This window comes from Ricinus communis, chromosome 1, assembly GCF_019578655.1.
Source record: "Ricinus communis isolate WT05 ecotype wild-type chromosome 1, ASM1957865v1, whole genome shotgun sequence".
Taxonomy (NCBI): Eukaryota; Viridiplantae; Streptophyta; class Magnoliopsida; order Malpighiales; family Euphorbiaceae; genus Ricinus; species Ricinus communis.
This window is the reverse complement of record NC_063256.1, coordinates 36,518,679-36,538,201: the sequence shown is the minus strand read 5'-3', so window position 1 is coordinate 36,538,201 and position 19,523 is coordinate 36,518,679. Positions and strand designations below refer to the sequence as shown.

The following is a 19,523-nucleotide window of genomic DNA, read 5'->3' as shown; positions in this document are numbered from 1 at the left end:
AAAATTAAATTAAATAATCATATTTTAATTTAGTAAAATAATCTAGACACCAAATTGATAAATTCATCTCAATGAAAAAGACCACGAAAATCTTATATGTTAAAATGAAACATTTTATTAACCATCTAAATGAGATTAATACTAATAAAATTTTTATTTTTAATATATTTAATTTTAATGTCTATAAAATAATGAGTTTGAATATTTATTTTATTTAAACACTTAAAATTAAACTACATAGCAATCTAATAGTATTAGACAAAAAATAAATATTTTTAATGTCTAAATTCTTTTAGAATTAAATTATGCTAAAAATAAAAGACCCAAACAAGTAAAATAATATTAAATTTATTATTTTAATTAGACACTAAAATTAATAAATATTAAAAATAAAATTTTATTCTAATTTAATAATAAAATTAATTTTAAAATTAAATTTAAAAATTAAATTGTAAGATTAAATTATCAGTTTAATCCTTATACTAGTACAAAATGAGATAGCAGATAGTTTTATTAAAACTGAAAAGAATTTTAATATAATAAAAAAATACAGAAACAAAATCATATATTAAATCAAATTTCAGAAAATAAATAGTATTTAATTTTTTATTATTTTAATATAAAAGTATAACTTTTTACTATTCAATTAATATCAAAATTTAAAATGAGTAAATAAAGACATTGAACAAGGGGCTTTCCTGCGGAGATATTTTTGAAGTTGATACACTATTGGATAACACATTTTAAAATAAAATAATAAATATCTCGCACCGAATCCGGAGCTCCGCGTTGACTATGGAAATGCCGATCATGAATAAAAAAAACGACGGCGTTGCAACTCTGAAATTGTCGAAAGTTCATGTCACATTGTTTTTTTAAAAAAGAAAAAATACTGTGAGTAGTGGTACCGAGTGCTGTTGTGAATGATAAGGGGGAGGAAATGTTAATTTGGTGGACAGTCCCTGACGGTCTCAGTTAAGTACCCTAAATATGTTTACTGGAAATCTTTCATATTAATGAGGGCTGTCTTTGCCCAGCCCTGCCCAAGGCATACAGAGAAAGGGCATTGGCTTTGTCATAATAAGTAATTCATATTGACAGAAGGGCTACTGTATTGAGAAAAGGGAGTTTCCCCTGTGTTTTGTGGAAGCAACATTACTTCCACAGAAGCTTCTACCACCCCACCCATCCATGTAATTCATGGGAAAATCAAAGCTATCTTTTTATTCCATTACAAAATATCTCAGGCCCTAAGGATTACAACAGAACATCATTACCCATAAACAAGATTTTTTATTATTATTTTTTTTTAAAAGAACAACATAAAGTACAACTATTAGAACATCCTGCTCACATCTAACCCAATCCCCTTGAATTGTCACCCAACCAAATGCTAGATCTACTCCCACTGAGCTTGGAAGTGATGAAAAAATAACCCAACAACTGTTTGTTTCATTTATAACCCTCAAAGCCACCTGGTTTTACTGAGTTATCTTTCTCATTTTCACCAGGCTAACTAATCATCCAAAGGTCCAAGCAGCATCCCAAAAGCACTTACCAGTTCAATTAATTTACAAGCAAAGTTAACAAATCAACAGCACTTGAGTAAATTTATTTATTCAAACATCTTTTTTCTTGATACACAAAAGTAATATGGTCAGCCTATAACCTGCAGCAGATATACATCCTGAACATACATCACTTCTAAAGAATGCTGACACAGACAGGATAACAGGTAATCAATCTACCAGCTAAATCTAGGAGGAGCTATGCCTATTGCCTAGCTTTAACTTTTACTTAACTACAGAAATGAAAGGATTTTCTACATAAACATATGAACATCTGTTGACTTTTTTTAAGAAATTAAGACAACAGACATAAATACAACAAGCCTCCTGTGGACTCGAATGAATTAGTTGTGATAAAGTTACTCAGTATCGCTCTCTGAATCCAGGAAGCTATATTCTTTGAATCCATCAAGCTTAATTAGCAATGTTCCTCGATTCTCTTCACTCCATCTAATACCTTCCTTTTCCAGAAGAATTATAATCTGCAAGTAGCAAATAGCTGGATGTAGCATCAGGTTGGCAGGCAGGTAAAACTAGCTTATGCCTCTTGGACAAGCAAGGGATGAGGCTAGTGGTTTAAGTGATCATTCAAGAAGTTAATGCTGGATATATAGATGGTTCACCAGGGTACTTTACATACAAGGAACCAGATTTTGAGATCTCAATAATTTCTAAATTACATAGAAGGGTAGAACAGAAAAACAAAATCAAATTCATCTTGTGGCACGATTCCCCATGAAAATCACTATGGTGAACTTAACATTTCAAAGCCTAGGAGGATTCAGTAACCAGCATCTAAGACTATTGATTTTCAGTAGTAGCTAGTTTGCTATATTGCAGTGTTTCGAACTCTGTAAAGACATTATATGAAACTTGAACCAGGAAAGACATTAGGTGACACTTCAAATCCCTAACCGCTTTGTTCCATTAAAATTTGATATTGCACAACATAAGCTAACTAATAAATTTTATTGCCACCAAGCCAGCACCAAAACAATCTCAATAAAAAAACTCACTGTTGCTGCTACACGATTTCTGTTTTGATATACTAATATGACACCTAGACTGCCAATCAACTGGAGAATATCATCTAAAGCGGCTTGAAGTTTCTTAATTAACTGATTCTTGAAAATAATACACAAATAATTAGATGGAAGGCCAAGACATAAACCATACCGATTGTTTCAGTTTTGACTTTCCCAGACCATGATTTCCACATCCTGTGATTACTCTCAGAGTCTGAACAGCTGGAGCAGACCACAAATACTTGTTAACTTACAGGACAATAGCATATCACCATCCAGACAAATTGAGGTGCCAAACACCTGCAAAACCAGGGGGCTATTCAGGGAGGCAAACACTTACAGCGGACATATGTTCCAAATAGAAGGTGAAGTTTCAGCAGCCTCATTGCTTGTTTAACATGCTGCCCATGCAAATCAATTGTTATCACATTCTCAAAGTCCTTGTTTCTGTATAAAACCAAATGCATCTTAGTCCATGTATAAAAATATATATATAGCATTAGACAAAAAAATCCTCTTTATACTTTGTGAAACTGAGCCATGTACTGACCTAGCTTCAAATATATCCTTGCTTGCTCTTTCATCTGCCTCTCGAGCCAATTTAGTCTGTACACTCCCCTATCCAAGCATAAGATACCAACAAAATCAAAAGATAATTCACAAGCTACATGCAAGTTAAGATGATACATGCAGGAATCTCCAAGAACAAATAAAGAAAAAAAAAAAGAAAAAGAAAAAGAACTCAAACCCAAAGAGTAGCATGGGTTTATGCACTCCATGACTTTTTTATGGGGTCTCGAAGACTTAATTTAGCTGCCAACATAAAAAGACCTTTCTCCTTTCATAATAATAAGTAAGCTGACTGCAATTACATGTTGATTATGTCACAGTAAAAAATTTAAGATGATACCAATCTGTGATAAGTTCATAATGCAAGCTACCGAATTGGAGCTTGAATAATGCAACGGATATGTAAATAAACATACTGGAAGAAGTCAAAAAGCCACATATAGAACGTGGACTTCTCATACATTGATTTCCTTGGTTTTACATTTCCCGCCTGTATTTCCTACTGCCAAACAGATTGTTCAAGATATGTATGAGGGCAAGGATGAAAATGTAAATTATGGCTTTCTTCTAACTCATTTGCTTTACCTACCCAAACAAAAAATACAAATACATTTTCCTTTTATATCCTATAACCAAATAAGGGAAAGGAAGTAACACCTTTTTCTTTTTCCCACGTTGATTTTCTTTCCATTGTTATTTTCCCATGTTATCTTCCTTCTCACCCTCTTATTAATCCAAACATAGTATTAAGCTTTCAACAATGTAATAGCACTTCTAAAACAGCACTAAAAGGCAAAGAATAGTCTTTATACATTAACTTCTTGGTAAGTAAGGCAGTTCAATATCCATTACGCATCAGCTACACAGTGTGAATCACTAATCTATTGAACAGTGCATAACTTTATAGGAAACAGAGTAAATGAAGTTGTTCAAAGCAATAAGAGGATGAAATAGACATAAATGCATAAACACAAATAAAGATGTAGTTCATGAAGCAAACTCACCTGATCAGAAAGGTAAGATGCATACTGCCGGTTTCCCTTTGAGTATGCTGCTGCAGCCTGCAGAAGAATTTTCCTTCCATCATATATAGTTATAAGTGCTAAATTCTTACCACTTCTAAGAACCTGAATGTAATATCTAATACTATCATAGTAACAAAATAGTAGCAAAAACTTACTTTTTGATAGTAAGATGTCCTTGAATCCCAATGCTGATTTGCAGAATGTCTATATAGATGATACTCAGCACCCTTAGCTACAGTTTCAAGATAAGAAAACAGTAAAAAAAATTAGACACAGGGGAATGACATTATTGATGCATTGCAAGACAAGCAATTTAGTATATAGTGCCGATAGCATTTTCCAAGTAGAATTCCGTATCGTGAGGTGAAAACGGAACTGTGTTGGAAGGACGCATTTCAATTGTACAACTACAAACAAAAAGATAAAAGAATTATTGTTAAATACCAAAGCTGCCATGCTGAGGAGCTGCATCACTCAGTGGACACATGTCAATAGCAGGCACCAGCGATTGCAGTTTCCTCGCCACATTCCTCCAATTCATAGTGCCTGGTTCATGCTCAGAGCTTCTGGAGATGTTAAACAAACCTTCCAACACCTTTTGAGGGAGATCTGACACATTACTTCTTGCGATGGTTGATGGAGATTCGGAACTCATAATAACCTGAGAGTAATTCCTACAACAGAGAGACTAGCTCAGTTTCTGAATTGGGTCTAATTAGACAAAAATGATCCAAAAGAAATTAAGATTTGCTACTTCGATAAACAAATTCTCTAGCAGCACTAATCTAAGAGATCCTTCTTCTCTATTAAAGAAACAAAAATATAACCCTAAACTATAGCTTTGAACCAATAAGCAATTAGCCCATGACTTTAAGGCTTTATTAAGAAAATAGAGCCCATGGCTAATACTGAAAAATCCATATCCATTAGCCAGAAACATACACATAAATGCATGCATGTATACAGAAAAATGCAAATGTTGGCACATAGAAGACAACCAATTGAGCATCGCCAACAACAGTAATAATCAGAGTGATATACCTGCAATCATAGCCCCATATGCTCTCATGAACTTCGCTTTCAGCTGAAGTAGAAGTGCAATCGGATGCCTTATCTGTCACCTGTGGAAAAAAATCCACTCATCACCGATAAACGAAACACAGTATACATGTTTGATGATTGAGAAGAACAAAAGTAAAAAGAAAAAAAGTCTAGAAGTTAGGAGAACAAAACAAGAAAGGGCCACTAAAAGAAAATGAATAACATGAAATAACACAGCAGCAAAACAACTGAAACATGGTACATCCCTAGTTGTAACCTAACTTACCAAGCATTCCGCCCAAAATTTACCCCTTTACAGAGTTCCATATGGCCAAATTATTAATGAAAGGAAGTCACTAACACACTTGTAGCAAACGCAAAATAGACAACCACTTCCCCCATAGTGGAACTATCTATATAAAAGAGGATATAAACTTTATCTGCTTATTCGATACGAGTAATAAACTTAGAAATGGAATTACACTCTTGCTAAAGAATGCATGTTAGGGGAAGCCAAAATCTTGCTAAAGCTCACAGTATTTCTTTTTTTTTTTTTTTGAGAAAGCAGTATATATATATATATATATATATATATATATATTCTAGCTCGCAATAGCATAACAGCATAACAAAGAACATCAAATATACTGATAAATTCAAGCACAGGAGCCAAATATAATAACAAGGCAATGGCAATTAAAAAGGCAGAGCTCGGTAATGCATATATATCACTTACAATTTCATTATGGCCAACAAGGAATGCAGTGTCATCCTTATAGTTCACCATATGATTAAAATATCCATCATTCCTGGACTGCTCAAAGGAAGAAGCAGATAGAGCAAGCAGCACATCCACAGCCTGGAAATCAAAAGTGCAGTATAACCTGTTACTTAAGTAGGAAAGAGATTCATCAAATACAACAGCTACAAACTTGTATTTTAACCACTAGCTTTTGATAGTGAATTTATTCACTTATAAACTTCTCAGTGCAATTTACTTAGTAAAATTGTCCGGAAATATGAACACGAGGTAGATGGTGATGGTAACACTGACATATGTAATGACATTGACAAGAGATGATTCAACTCACAATTTCCTCATACCTTTTCAAGGTCATATCCGCATTGACCTGCATAAAGACAAAATTGTAAAGGTCAAGTATCATACAAGTGCACTTACAGATTGATTAAGATGTCTCCTACACAGCAATACAACTAAACAAATGTACTTACAGAGAACATCTCGAACAACAGCCAAGCTAAGATCACAATCATCACTAAGCATAGAGCACAAAAAATGTTCAGCATCTTCCTTAGACACAACACCACAACCAAAGTCCTTTGCTTTAGCTGAAGAATCCCTCCTGACATACTCTTTCCCAATAACCGTAGAAACCGTTCCTGTAACAGCCACGACTCTCTTCTGCTTATTTAAACCCTTCCTTTTATTAACCAAATTACTCTCCTCCGAACTCGAGCGGATACTACTAGAAGTAGAACCGGATGACCCGCTTGAAACCGAACTAGTGGAGGGATCATCCGCATTGGCTGATAAGATATCAGCAGCTATTTTAATGTCACCGTTGGCTTCATCACAAGCCGTCGATGCTTCTCGGAAAGAGATGGAATCAAACGCTTCCATTAATGCCAAAACGGTTTCGCTTTGCTGTTGTTGTTGTCCATGAAGAGCGGTATTATTATTGGTGGAGGCGAGTGAGAGACGTCGAGGGTTCTTCTTTTTCTTTTTGGTTTGGTGCTTCATGGTTTTGTAGGAAAGATTAATTCAGAAATTGAGGGGTGGATTTTTTTCGGAACCCTAAATTATTGGGGGGGGGGGGGGAGAGAGAGGACGATAATGGCAATGAAAAGAGGATGATTAAGTGAAACAATAATGTATTATGAATAATTACTGAAAATAAAAGTGGATGCGAAGTCGTAGTGGCGGAGAGGGAGAGATTCATGTTCCAAATTTGATTAAATAGAGGACGCAGAATCTCCGATCGTACGCGTTTCTTTCTCTCTTTTTTCTATTTGGATTTAGATTTTCTTTTCTGAAAAGGTTCCCTTTTGACTTCACGCTCTCACCAGGGATTTGGTTGCCCACGCTCTCTCTCCTCTCAACAACCCTCTCTCGTCCACCGCTAGCCGACTGCTTACTAATTTAATATTGATTTTTTTTTAATTGAGTCGAATTTATTAAGATTTTTCATATTTTATAAGCCTAAATAAATTTAATGCATATAAAATAAAAGTTAAAACTATCTATCAAATTATAATTAAGAAATTAGATTATATATAACATCAATAAGGATATTTACATTTTAATTAAATAAACATATTTAAATAATTTTTTATATAATATTAAATGATTTTATGTTTAAAATAAATTCATTTTACAATTACCTTATAAGCTTACATAGTTATTATCTCTAGAGCATAGTTTTGCTTGTTAAGCGAGCTTTATTAAATGAGTTCAAATAAGTATTTATAAAGAAGAATTTAAACAATTCACGAATTATTTTAATTTATTTACAGTCTCGGTAAAAATTTAACATAATTCCCATGAAATTTTACCATTTAATTCTAGTTTAATTATGTTAATACTGAATTCAATTGAAAATGTTTAATAATAATGTTGAAGAAAACAGAAAATAGCAGCACCTTTTGGTCTCAGAGGCTGCACAAGCTAGGTTGCTTGTGCATACCTTTCATCCCTGACCAAGGGAAAAAGGGAGCATCCTTTCCTGCCAGGAAAGGTCACTTCCACCTTTTCCCCAAAAAATCTCAGAAGTATCCGTTAGAAAGAAGACTGAGAATCTCAGCATGTATATATTTTCATCTCAAGTTGTAATAAACTTAGAATTCTTATAACATAAAAATTCATTATTGTTCTATAAAAATTTACAAATAATTAATGTCTTAAATGCTAATCTTTACAAAAAAAAAAGAAAAGGAATTGTGTTTATAATACGGTAAAATGCAAAAATCTCATAAAAGATAAGAAATAGAAAGTTAGAGTGAAAATAAGATAAAATAGTAATATTAAAAATATAATTTAATTTTATCAATTATTATAATATATAATTAAAAAAAATTATACTAACTTTCATTTTATACAAATATATAAATTTTATAATTGTAAATAAAATTTTATAAAATTTATTCCAAATAACAATGGAAAACTCAATCCATCAAATCCAATAAAAAATTATTCAATATTTACAAAAATGTTTTTCCAATTTCAATATTCTTACTTTATTTTAGCCCTGAAAAGATTTTTGATAATCTAAAAACAGTAACTCATTTCCATTCCCACCTTATTTCTTCATAAACCAATCCACCTGAATAAAATTTCATTATAATATAATACCGTTTATGAGAGATTTGAACCACAAATTAAAAGTTTTAATGTAATTAAAACAAAAAGCTGATATTGAGGTGAAAAGGACTGTAAAAAAAATAGTTCAGTGGCAGATAGACCCTTTCAACTCATATTAGGGCAATAACATTTTCTTAATATTAAATGGGCAGTGAGAAACAGCCCACACAAGGATTTCGATTTGAGAAACTTGGGATCTCCACAACTTAAAATCCAATCACTTCCTCATCCTCATCCTCATCCTCAATGTTCAAAAGGGTGCTTTTAACTTTGCAGACACCTGACATTAAAGTTAGCTCGGTTTGGTTTTACCCTTCTGATCCAAACCAAAAACAGTCTATGTCCTGCCAGTGCCCACATGCCTTTTGTGCTACTGAAGTGAAACGTGCAAATGACAAAAGGAAATTTAAACTACGAACTCCCACATTTTCTTTAGGCAGGCTTGAATGCATTAACAACTTTATAATTAGAATTGATTCCTGAATCTGAGACAGGGCGCTTGCCAATTTATTTGATACAAGAAAAGAACAGGGTCGTGTAGCTGCTTTCCTCGGCTCTTGGCATTGATTCATCATAAACTGGAGGATTAACTGCTAATTTAAGTTGCCATTACAAGCTGGCAAGATATCCTCCTCCATATCTCTTGATTCTTGAATGGAATCAGGGCTTATTAATTTTGCTGCATCAATGGAAGAATGGAACTGTTCATGCCCTTCTGGCTTCAAGAACTCTAGCTCCCCATCGCTTCTTTCATGATTCAAACACTGCAATTTCCTCTTCTCAACTTCATCCTTCACCCTCTACAATAACAAAACAAAAGGAGGTGAATATCTTCGCTCTATCATAAATTAGATTACCCCACAATGGTGTTAAAAACTGACTATGAAAGTATGGTTTTTTTGGCCCTAGTTTTACTTTTCCTCAGAAGTAGAGAGGCGTCTTAGTGTGTAACATGAAACAGCAAATAAAGTTAGAATGTCAAAAACTATCAGAATTCACTCAATTAGTTTCATCAAAGGTTTTAAAATTATTCCTAAAATATCCCATAGATCTTCCTATCCAGGCTTGAGAAAATTCATGAATCATTCATTCCCTACAATCTATCATATTTACTAGTTTCATAGCTTAAGTGATAAGCAACAAATTAAAAGGACCAGACTAACCATACCCTAGATAGCTGTGAGGAATTGATCAATGACTCTCACAAGCATACAACACCATTGTCACATAAAACTTTGATCATTGATAATCATACGGAGTGCAGAGATATTCTTCAAAAATGATATTATTCTTCTGGCCCAACCAGAAATAAAGACTACCGTGAAACGTGCCTCATATATGCCTGGAACGAAGTAATTAAAGGAAAACTATTGAAATCGTGAATTTCTTTATTCAGAAGTCCCTTAAAGTGAAAAGTTTTTGGCACCATTTTTTGGAATCTTGCACATGCTTCATTAAACAAGCTGAAACTAGGACTTTCTAAGCATAATTAGATAGCAATGCTATCCTTGAATTGAAACCCAATGATCTCTTGAAGTTAAACAAGAATGTGAAACAAGCATCTAATTCTAGAACTCCTGCATCTGCCATACTCTGGTTTACTTCGCTAGAAACAAGCATCAAACAGAGGCCAATGATCATTTCCTTTTCTTCTTTTTTCTAACTTTGAACTGGCTCATTTCCAAGTATTCATAAGCTTGATTATGTTTCATACTTCAACGTTAATTTATCCCACTCAATTTATGAAGTTAAAAAGTGAGTTTGTTTCCTTGTCGATTAAAACCATGGCACACAACTTCCAAGAGCTATAAATTACACAACAGAAGTATCATGTAGTACCAAGAACATGACAATAAAACTGGTGGCATAAAAGAATGTATAAAATGTTAAGAAACAAACCTGCAGCAGCCTGGAATCAAACTTGGGCAACCCAATTTGTTCAACAGTGAGGGAACCAAAGAAATTTCCAAGCAAGGCAGCATCAGGAACAGCCAAACCTTGAACCAAGCCAGCAACAAAGCCACCTAAGAAACTATCCCCAGCACCAGTAGGATCTTGTTGATTAGCCAAAAAAGGCAAAATTCCCATCTCACCATCTCTCCAGTAAACCTTACACCCATCTTCCCCATTAGTCACAACCACACAACAGCACTTCCTCACCTCTTCCACATCCATAAACATAGCCTCCTCAGATGACACCTTCAAAACCCCAATTCTAGGCAATAAAGAATAAAATCTAGTTTTGCTCAACTCGACAAGCTTAACAGTACCATCAACATGATCAAAATCCCTAATCAAAGCTTGAATATCAACAAGAACAGCATCGCATATCTCAATCATTCTTTCAAGCGTTTCAGATAGTATCTCTCCACCAACTCCAACTGCCATTCCAAAATTAAACTTCCCATCAGGGAGATCCCTTGGTGTAATAGGGTCAGAAGCACATACCCGTTTCAAGACCCGATCTTGGTTTCCATTTTCATGTACAACACCAGGGGAATCAAAATAGGCATGAAAGGTAGTTGTTTTAGAAGAGGAAATAACAATTGGGGTGTGACTAACTTGATATTTAAAATCATTACCAACTTTGGAGATCAAATTACAAGGAACAGACAACCCATTGAGAACAGCGGCTATGAAGGAGGATGCGCCGCCTAGAGATTCACCTAGAACGATGTCGTCCTGGATCAAGACATCGTGACAGTAATTGCCCACAATTAAAACGCGGGAAGCTGGAGAATGATGGGTTCGGTGATTTGTGGTGACCATTGTGAAGCTGGCCGTTGGAAGGGGATGAGTTTGGAGATCATAAGTGAGCAGAGAATTGGGGATGAGAGAAAGACATAAATAAACAACAGAAATGACAAAAGATAAACACAGATTTTAAGGAAACGACGAAGAAGAGAAGAGTGTGTATGCTCTGTTAATGCTGTGAAAATGGACAAAGAAAAAAAAAGAAAAATTAGGAAATAGCGTTATTTGAATGACGAGTAGGTGTCGAGAAATACAGAGGACGCGCTATTGAGATATTTGTTATTGTTTGGGTTTATTTATAGAAAGCAAGCAGAGACACAGCGTAGCTGCTGCCTACTGGTAAATAAGATGGCTGACGGCTGATGGTCCTCCGCCCTTTTCCCTTGCTTTGAAATTTGAACCGCTCAAGTCCAGAAACACATGCAAGAAATTCTGAAGGCAACATTTTGTTTCCCTTTTTCTTTTTTCTTTTTTCTTTTTTTTACAGTTGCTCTCAATTTGCAGAAGTAAAAGAAAATCTACCCACCAAATGAAATACTTTTGTCTACGGGCCGACCATTTCGAAGGAATCCATTAAATTCAGTCATCTCATCTTCTATTTACCTTCTAATTTATATTTCATGCAAATCACATAATAATGACACCTCCACTCAGAAGAAGAATAGAATAACCATCGCCATCGCCATAGCCATCGTTTTCTTTTTTTTCTTTTAAATAACAGATGTTTATCACTAACACGGGAATATGATTCTGGTTGCTGTCCGAATCGGATCCTTCCTTTCTTTCTTTTTGTTGTTGCTATTTCATTTTCAGGTCAAAGTTTACTGCTTTTCACGCCATAGAGAGTGAGTGAGGGAGGAAGCCATTGATTCACGCAACTTTAAATTGGCAATAGTGTTATTATTATGACTCCCCATACATATGTCTATTAACGGCTGAAGAACAACATTACTATTAAAGAGGCACAGTGAAGTCGCATTGCTGACACAGAGCCAGACCAGACCTGCAATTCTTATCACCAATCACCAATCTGCAATCCCTTATCCTTCTTGTTATTGGTACCCGCTGCCCCTAGCCCCTAGGTAGATTTCTTCTGCTAAATAAACCTCCCCATCCAGCATGGGGTAATAATAGGACCACCCTTCAATAAGGAAATAGGGGGAAAGAATGCACTACTTTCTTCCATCCACCTGGAAGAATCTAAATGCTTACATTTAGTAATTCTAGTTTTATAATGCATCAACTGAATGCGCCCTTGATAATTACCAGACCACATAAACACCATATGACAAATAGTTTCGCTGCATCATTCTCAATATGCTGGATGTAAAATTTCAAAATCCATTAACAAATACTTGCCTTGATTGCCTAAACATTTAACTACGACAACTTCCTCAATCAATGTCGTATAAAGAATTCAGTCGTTCGAACTCCAGTAAACCTGGTTTGACTTTCTGATTTCACTTAGACTGACTTTAGCCAGTCATGCCCAAAAACCTAGGACAGGGGACTCTCAACAAATCACACTTAGTTGCGCAATGAGAGAAAACTGAGGCACAACATATCTTTTAGATATCAAACTAATCATTAACTGTCTAGCACTACCAGGTACTCGATAATTTCAAATACTTTTATAGCATCATAATTTAAAATATTTGAATTAAATAGGATTCCATTTATTTACTTTTGGATGTTTTTCATCCTGCTTACTCCAAATGACGCGACTTGTTAAACTGAAAGCCAGCTGCCTCACGTAAACAGAGAGCAAACTACATTGCTCATATGATAAACCATCTGAACACCTCACTTTATCTACTCACCTACTAGCATCCCGTGCTAAAACTATTAGTCCTGTAAATGCTTCACAAATTGAAGGACCCGAATGACAAATGACATAATCAATGCCCAGAACCATGTAAACACTAGGATCCTTCTCTGAGTACAATACATTGCTCTTAGCAGCTTAATCTAGTAGCCAAGGAGTTGCAGGAGAGAAAAAGGTCCACTTATCTCTAAATTAGGAAAAGCTCAAACAAGCAAAAAAGATAACTTAAAATTCAAAAGACACTGAACATTTGCCTTGTCATTAGCCTTTCAACCTCTTTGCGTGATACCAATGGCCCTTTCCACTGCTTTACAAACTAAATTAGACATGCTTAAATGTTTGAATTCAATCAAACATGCATTCATGATAGTATTTCATAAGAATACCACATAAAAACAACCATCCAATAAGGTCTGGGTGCGCTTCGCCGCACGATGGTGCTTGGCATCAAACAAACTCTATACAACCACAGTTGCAGCAGCACCTTATCTTACAGCCATTTTCACAAATACATTTTGATTGGCACCCGAATGGGGTAACCTTAATATGAACAAATAAGCATGTAAATGAATTAATCATCATTGGCAAAACTAAGCGAGCATAACGCTAAAATCATAGAATCTGATCATCCCAGCATTACACTAAGAAAAGCAGTAGTTATTCACCTCTTCATGAAATCTCCATAGCATGAGATCCTTGTGTTCAAGATCAGTGGTGTGGAGTAAGGATCCAACTGACCTTGACCCAATATTGGAGAAGACCATGTCAAACCCTTGTCCTTTCTTTGCAGTGCCATGTGCACATTATATCATCCTCTGCCAGCACAAACACCCAACTTTAACATGCAATGAAATCCAAAAAGTTTTATCTGCTCTCCAATTCGTATATCCGCACAAATTGCAACTAAACTGCAAAACAATCAGCAATCTTAAAGTAACCATATTTACTTTAACAAAGATAATTAAAAGAATATAAATATAAAGCCCAAAAAGAAGAATCATTATTGCACTGGTCAGGAGAGGTCATGCCGAAAAACAAAATTCATACAAGAAAGAAACTAGAAACAGACTTTTTCTTTTTTTCCTTCTTTTTTTGAAAACAATAAAATTGGAAAGTAAAACAGAAAGAGACCGATAATGAGAAAAGGAAGGTTGCTTTTGATACCAACTTCAAGATGTTTGGATTAAATCTTGCAGTAGAATTGCTTTGGGTGAACATTTGGAGGTAAATTTACGTACATATTTACCTCTTCCAGAGTTTGATCCCATTGAAACAGTGTTTGCCCTACATCACACAGAAACAACAAAATTAATTATCATTTCTAGAAAGTACAATAAAGTGAAACTATCAAACAAAAGAACAAAATAGACATCGTCATGCACGAAAGAACGACGCTCTCTGAGCCAATTTCTCAGCCATTTTGAATCTCTTCTCCTCTCTTAATCGTGCTTAGCGTGGTTAGTTGTATTTGCTTTCGCAACACTAAACTTGAAGAATTAATGGCCACTGACTGCGAATTACAACTCGTTATACGCACAGAAGAATAGGGATTAGCGAGGGTCAGTAATTAAACAAATACTTACTTTATTTTCTATCAAGTTTACATTAATGGTGTTGGACGGATCCAGTCCAAGAAGTGGTATTGGATTCTTACCTTATAAACTGGGAGTCTGGGTCCATGTCTGTTTCTCTTTGCCTATAAAAAGGCAGTACTAAATCTACTTGCTCTGCCAATCCCCAGATAGAAAGATGAGACCTATCTCTAGTTTGTGTGTGAATCTAATTCAGGCCATCCATGTCAGGGCCCTACTAATCCTATCCCATGGTGTTAGATTCACGCACAAACTCGTGATCTTTCTCCTCTATAGACACTTTACTTGTATTTCTAATTTTACGAAATTAGAACAGAGACGAAAGATGAGATGGCTAATATCGGAACTGGAGAGGCATCAACACAGTACGACGACGGCGATAGATGATTACTACACGTTGATTTCTACGACTGATGAGAAAGCTGCACCAGAGATTCTTCTTCACTATGAACTGAAGCTTCTTTGGTTCAGATAAGATAGAATTGGAGGTATTGACTTTTCCTAAACTCTTTTTGACTTTCTGTTTGCGTTTGATTTCATTATCATCTCTTATGCTACAAATTTTAATTCCAAATTGATGCATCTTTAATAAATATGTTTTGTCAAGTTTCATTGAGCTATGAAGCAAGTTTTAATTGCAGATTAAGGACTGACTATGTATTGTACGTTAATGATGGAATCCGGCTTTCAGAACAGGAGCCAGCGCCTGCATGCTTATAGGTGGGAAGATGCCACATTAGCGAAAACCACTCAAAGAATTCATAACGGGTGAAGAGCATGACATGGGTAATGTTCAACCTTCTGCTGTCACTTATGTGTGTAAAGGGTTTTAGCATTGACAGCTGTACTGAGTGAGGCTAATGCGTGATGATGATCCAGTCAGACCAATGCCTGAAATAAGCTTGTTAAGCCAATCCTAGGATAGGAGTCCCGCTTCTGTGTATAATGATGATTCCATAGATACACAAGCCAATCAAATTGTGGACTATGATAAACTATTCAGGACCCTAGTAGGAAGAATTTTGTGTTTCATTCGATTTGAATGCTTTGAAATACATTGCGCCTTAGTAGCTAGCTATCATCTGAGTTTAGTATGATCTGCCACGAATTTGGGATATTCATCTTCAAGAGATTGTCTTTCTGGGCCAACTTTATTGTAACTGTAAATTTCAATTTCTTATGAAAAGGGAAGGAGCTTGAGCATATTCGACCTTTACTTTACATTGTTAGAGTAAACACCTAATAACTTTTTTGTGAGCTTATCCTGTGACGACAATTCCAATCTAGCCAGAGTGAACTCTTGAACCGAGCTTGTTAAAGCCAATCCGAGGAAATTTACAATTGCAGATGCACTTTGTTCAGTGAAAATGTGGAATAACTAATCAACTTAAGGCACTTCATTTCTTTTTTTTTTTTTTTTTTCTTTTTTTCCGTGAAGCTGTCATCACTCCAGCTGTATATGATGTGGGATCTTAAGTCTCATCTATCATGGAAAGACATCTAAAATAAATTATTTTTCCATGTTAAAGGCGTTTCTGTGTCTGTCATTTTTATTCTTGCAACTATATTCTTGATAAAGCTGCATCGAATTGTATTTGTCTGTTACCAGTTCATAAAGAAGCCTTTGGAGAAGTGGGGGAAATAGACTTGGTGTAAGCATTTGTAAGTAAGAGCTTACAAATGGCATTTGATCTTTCCTTGAAAAGAAAATATCTCATCATGTTACAGTACAATTGGTTAAGCACTTATGAACAGTACGGCTTCTTTCCTGTAAACGCAGTTTCAATGTTTCCAAACATTGATTTAATGATTTGCGAGTCGGAAGGCATAGTAACACTGACTAGGGTAGGGGGCTATTCTATCTGGCAGCATTGAGTGGGTATGCAAATTGCAGTTACTTAATAATTATGAAAGGATCACTGGAATGATTTTTACAAATTATAAACAAGGAATAGTAATTAGAACCAAATGGCCACACCTTATTCTGCTTATTACAGATATATGCCATACGATTGGTTAACAAGCTAATGTAACCATGAAGATAAAGTGAGCAGAGAAGCAGATTGTTTTATTTACTAAACATTGCTCAGAATTTAATTGACATGCTCATCCAACAAGGAATATCGTGGCTGTCAACCAGTGCGGATCCCACCCAGGAAAGTTCTAGGATCAGGACAGTTTCCAGTAAACTGAGCCTGTGAGAAGTCAAAACCAGGGTTCTGCATAAACAAATACTACCACTATTAAACCACGTTGTCAAAGGGCAAAAGCAAAATAGCACAGGAAACATTTCATTTATAAACAGTTATAGATTTCAGTAGCACATGGATAAGCAAATTAATTGCTTATAATATAGTAAGATAACAAAGCAAATCTGTTTCTTTCTATGGCCAAAAATGCACGTGCATATATTGAATTTTAAATCAGAATTCATTCAGCATGCCGAAAACAAACTCCCCACTGCATTTCCTCTAACTCAATACTTTACACAAGAAAATCAGGTAAAATACTAGTAGCAATGCCATGAGTAAATCAAAGATAGGCCAACAACAATACATCATTAGAACCAGTACTCAAATATATCACAATGCCAGCAGCAAAATGAAACTGTGAATGTCAATTAGATCTCAAACTGATGATTGACTGGCTAACACTATCAGCTATAGCATCATATTCAAAAAACACTTAAATTGAGTAGAATTTCATTTACTTACTTTTGGAAGTTTTTCATTCTACATACCTAAACTAAAAGCAGCTGCGCAACATAAACAGCAAACAATAAACTTTTCTCAGATGATAAGCCAGCTGAACCCCACACTTTATCTAGTCACCTACTATTATCCCAAGCTAAAACTAAATTCTTGACCAAATGAAGGCCCCTAATGGAAATGATGAGATAATTGGTGCTCAGGACCATGTAACACACTGGGCTAATTCTCTGAGTGGAATACATGGTTCTTAGCAGCTTAATCTAGTAGCAATGTAGTTGCTCAAGATAAAAAGGTAGAATAGCTCTAAGTTCGACCAATTTCAAATAAGCCAAAAATGAATATTAAATTCAAAAGACGCTGAAATATTTGCCTTCCCATCAAGGGCAGAGTTTCTTGGAGACATAGGGTGGCCATGGCACCCCCCTAAGTCTCCAGGCTGCTTTAAAAACTACATTATTAGACATGTAATAATACCAGACAAATACTACCCTCCACTAAGTCTTAGGCGCACTGCACCATGGTGCTTGGCAAGTTGGCATCAGCAGCTTATCTTACACTACCACAGTTTGCAGCAGCACCTTATCTTATAGCTGTTTTCACAAATGAACTGGACAGGGTAACCTCAAGTATAAACAATAAGCATTCACTGGCAAACTAAGCGAGCATAATGAATTTAAATCACGGAATTTAAAGATCTCAGCAATATTACTAAGGGAAGCAGTAGTCATTCACCTCTTCCTGAAATCTCTGAAGCATGAGACGCTTCTGTTCAAGATCAGTGGAGTAAGGATCCAACTGACCTTGACCGAATACTGGAGAAGACCATGTCAATCCCTTGTCCCTTTTTTGCAGTGTTATGTGCATTATACCATCCTCTGCGAGCACAAAAGCCCCAGTTTAACATGCAATGCAATCCAAAGAGTTTAATCTGATATTCAGTTCATAAAACCAAACAAATTGCACTTAAAATGCAAAACAATCAGCAATCTTAAAGTAACCACCTTTCCTTCAACAGAGAGATAAAAGAAAATATACCTAGAGTCCAAAAAGACGAATCGGTCTTTACTGGGCAGGAGAGGTCATGCTGAGAAGCAAAAAGCAAAGATACACAATCATATCAATCAAGAAATTAAGAATGGAAACTTAAAACATAAACTTGGAAATAAATAAATTAAAAAAGAGAAAAAGTGAGAGAAAGGGACAGACATTAAGATAAGGAGGGTTGCCTTTGATGCCAACTTCAAGATGTTTGGATTGAATCTTGCAGTAGAATTGCTTTGAGTGAACATTTGGGGGTAAGTTTATGTACATATTTACCTCATCTAGGGTTTGATCCCATTCAAACACTGTTTGCCCTGAATCACACAAAAACAACTCGATCAATTATCAATTTCTCAAAAGTACCATACATAGAAGTTACCAAATAAAAAAAAAAAAAGACCAAAAAATGACACCGTTGTGCACGAAAGAATGACGTTTCTCTGGAGCTAATTTCTCAGCCATTTGAATCTAATCTAGGGTTTCTTTGTTATTTCTCTCTCAGTTCCTTCGCGCGAATCTTTGCTTATTTCGTCTTCTCAGACTCGACTCAACTCTCGTGAAACTTCTATTCCCAATTTTTTCTTTTTCTAAATATTTCTCTACAGCCCCTCCTACTTTTCAAATTTCACCATTTCCACCTCCTAAGTTAGCTGCAGTTACATTACATGCACAAGCTAGTGTTGGATTAATCACAGTAATTTAGAATGTTCCCAATAGTTATATGGCTTCTACAATTTGTTAATTCAACTTTTCTAATTAAAGACATGTAAATTGATTACATTTTCTCCTTTATTCATTATAATCTTCCTTAATTCTGGATTCTAATTTAATGGCCATTGATGTCATATAAACAACTCTTTACATTTTTCTCCCATTAATACGTATTCTAATTTTGTTTGATTTTCATAGTCTTTTATTGAATAAAAAAGATTCATAGTCTTTTATTTATTCGAATATCTATTTTTTATATCATTATTGATTGTAAATCTAGA

The 19,523-nt window shown here is 35.1% G+C and overlaps 3 protein-coding genes and 1 long non-coding RNA gene across 6 annotated transcripts; 1 reads left to right on the top strand and 3 right to left on the bottom strand.

Moving 5' to 3' along the window:
• Positions 1–1,583: 1,583 nt before the first annotated feature.
• Positions 1,584–7,351, bottom strand: LOC8286452 (SMR domain-containing protein At5g58720). Its single transcript, XM_002525597.4, has 11 exons — positions 6,463–7,351; positions 6,334–6,359; positions 5,966–6,088; positions 5,230–5,309; positions 4,633–4,862; positions 4,344–4,420; positions 4,168–4,224; positions 3,144–3,211; positions 2,934–3,040; positions 2,745–2,815; positions 1,584–2,050 (listed from the first exon to the last, which is right to left on the bottom strand). The coding sequence occupies exons 1-11, from the start codon at positions 6,989–6,991 to the stop codon at positions 1,928–1,930; spliced, it is 1,491 nt and encodes a 496-aa protein (XP_002525643.2). The 5' UTR covers positions 6,992–7,351; the 3' UTR covers positions 1,584–1,927.
• Positions 7,352–9,013: 1,662 nt separating this feature from the next.
• On the bottom strand, positions 9,014–12,137 carry LOC8286451 (inositol 3-kinase). Its single transcript, XM_002525596.4, has 2 exons — positions 10,508–12,137; positions 9,014–9,408 (listed from the first exon to the last, which is right to left on the bottom strand). Exons 1-2 carry the CDS (start codon positions 11,375–11,377, stop codon positions 9,202–9,204), a joined length of 1,077 nt encoding a protein of 358 aa, XP_002525642.2. The 5' UTR covers positions 11,378–12,137; the 3' UTR covers positions 9,014–9,201.
• Positions 12,138–14,188: 2,051 nt separating this feature from the next.
• LOC107261764 lies at positions 14,189–15,995 on the top strand. Of its 2 annotated transcripts, none has more exons than XR_007216640.1 (2): positions 14,189–15,267; positions 15,471–15,995. It is a non-coding gene; the product is annotated as an uncharacterized LOC107261764 (long non-coding RNA). The 2 variants fall into 2 exon arrangements; XR_001535679.3 differs by having other exon boundaries at positions 15,421–15,995.
• Positions 15,996–16,655: 660 nt separating this feature from the next.
• Positions 16,656–19,132, bottom strand: LOC8286449 (nudC domain-containing protein 2). Of its 2 annotated transcripts, XM_048376731.1 has the most exons (6): positions 18,945–19,132; positions 18,697–18,845; positions 18,526–18,574; positions 18,223–18,365; positions 17,494–17,534; positions 16,656–16,998 (listed from the first exon to the last, which is right to left on the bottom strand). In XM_048376731.1, the coding sequence occupies exons 1-5, from the start codon at positions 18,991–18,993 to the stop codon at positions 17,520–17,522; spliced, it is 405 nt and encodes a 134-aa protein (XP_048232688.1). In that variant the 5' UTR covers positions 18,994–19,132; the 3' UTR covers positions 16,656–16,998; positions 17,494–17,519. The 2 variants fall into 2 exon arrangements, with proteins under 2 accessions (XP_048232688.1, XP_002525640.1); XM_002525594.4 differs by lacking the exon at positions 17,494–17,534 and having other exon boundaries at positions 18,945–19,125.
• Between the last annotated feature and the right edge of the window lie 391 nt (positions 19,133–19,523).